Genomic DNA, 1464 nt, shown 5'->3' with positions numbered 1-1464 from the left:
CTGGCTTCCAGGTTGCTGCCTGGCCCACAGCCCTTTACCTCCTCATATAGACGCCTCAGGAAGTCAATCTCCTCGATCAGAGCCTCCACGTTGGCCTCCTGGTCAGACTTGCGTAGGTAGGCGCAGTCCACCTCCTGGAAAGGTGGGCAGTGTTGAAACTCAGAGGATCCCTGGTGGCTGTGCCCCAGACTCCTCTCTCTTTTCGCCTTTTGTCAAAGTCCTGGATGCACCATTCAATGGTATACCTCTCCAAGAATATTTCTTCCTGATTTGGAAAGGCCATTGCACCCCGCCCTGAGGTTGAGCCCCAGATCTCCCCAAGAAGAGTCTGTCAATCTGAGATTCCATGGGTCTGTGATTCCCACCCCCGTGTTACTTGCCTTCTTCAGAGCCACAAACTCATTCTCAGCTGTTGCTCTCAGAGAAACTTCCTCCTCGTACCTGAGACAGAAGAGAGAAGAGGGCAGGTCATAGAAGGACGGCATCTGCAGAACCCCCTGCCACTTCATATCACTGACGGGTGAAATATTGGGAACACCCAACCCCACTGGGCCTCTGGCTTCACTGCTAAGTCCTTTCTGGTGGGATTTAGGATGTGTCTGGGATTCTCTCTCCACTTTGAGTTGGGGAAGAGGGCTAATCTTCTTTGACCTCCCAGTCCTATCCCAAGGCTCCTGTGAAGTCAGCTAGAAGACAAATAAGGACTCTGTCCCAACCCCATGCTGGGAGTGAACAGCATGGCCTCTCGGGCTCTGCAGCCCCAGCCTCCTCTCACCTGAGTGTCAATCCCAGCTCAGGTATGGGGCTTCATACAGCAAGGGGCCCTCAGGACTCAGCACCCAAGGTAGTGAAATACCCAGAGCCCTAGGACCTAGAAAACCTGAGCGACCCTGGGGCTGACATCTGATCCAGGTGCTACAGGAGTAGGGACCTGGAAGACTGTGGAAGCTTCCATCCCACAGAGCAGAGGGGAAAGCTGCTGAGTGGTTCAGCTCAGAGAAGGCTGAAGTAGGATAGAAATACGTCATGGGGGAATCACAGCCCTACTCCTAGGCAGGTATCTGGACAAAAATTCCACAAATGAAAAGATCCTGCAACACTCTGTCAGACTGCCTGTGTGGCCACTCAAGCTATTGGAAGTCCTTCTGATCATCTAATTCAATGGTCTTAACCTAAGCTCANGACTCAGCTTCGGCACGACTGCGGGTGGCGATGTCATCGTACTGAGCCTTGATCTCGGCGATAACGCAGTCCATGTTCAGGTCCCGGCTGTTGTCCATCTTGACAATGACCGAGGTGTCTGAGATGTGGGCTTGGAGAACACGGATCTCCTGCAGGAGGTGGGGTCAGGGGAGGCAAAAGCTTGTTTAGACTACATCCCACCCACCACAGCCTGTTTCCAATCTTCTCAGACCTTCCCTGGTCCCCAGTCCTGCCTGCTCACCCAGCTGCATGGACTGTATC

General features: G+C 53.5%; 1 protein-coding gene across 1 annotated transcript in view; it reads right to left on the bottom strand.

Annotated features, from left to right (window-relative positions):
- Nucleotides 1-1464, bottom strand: part of LOC103607681 (keratin, type II cuticular Hb6-like) — a 6734-nt gene that overhangs the window by 4315 nt on the left and 955 nt on the right. Inside the window, exons 2-4 of the mRNA XM_008592157.1 lie at nt 1186-1331; nt 381-441; nt 39-134 (exon numbers count right to left, since the gene is read on the bottom strand). Of these exons, the coding sequence (XP_008590379.1) occupies nt 39-134; nt 381-441; nt 1186-1331 (303 nt within the window). The remainder of the gene's footprint in view (nt 1-38; nt 135-380; nt 442-1185; nt 1332-1464) is intronic.

Source organism: Galeopterus variegatus, unplaced genomic scaffold (assembly GCF_000696425.1).
Source record: "Galeopterus variegatus unplaced genomic scaffold, G_variegatus-3.0.2 Scaffold7624, whole genome shotgun sequence".
Lineage (NCBI taxonomy): Eukaryota > Metazoa > Chordata > Mammalia > Dermoptera > Cynocephalidae > Galeopterus > Galeopterus variegatus.
The sequence above is the reverse complement of the archived record's forward strand: the minus strand, read 5'-3'. Positions and strand labels throughout refer to the sequence as shown.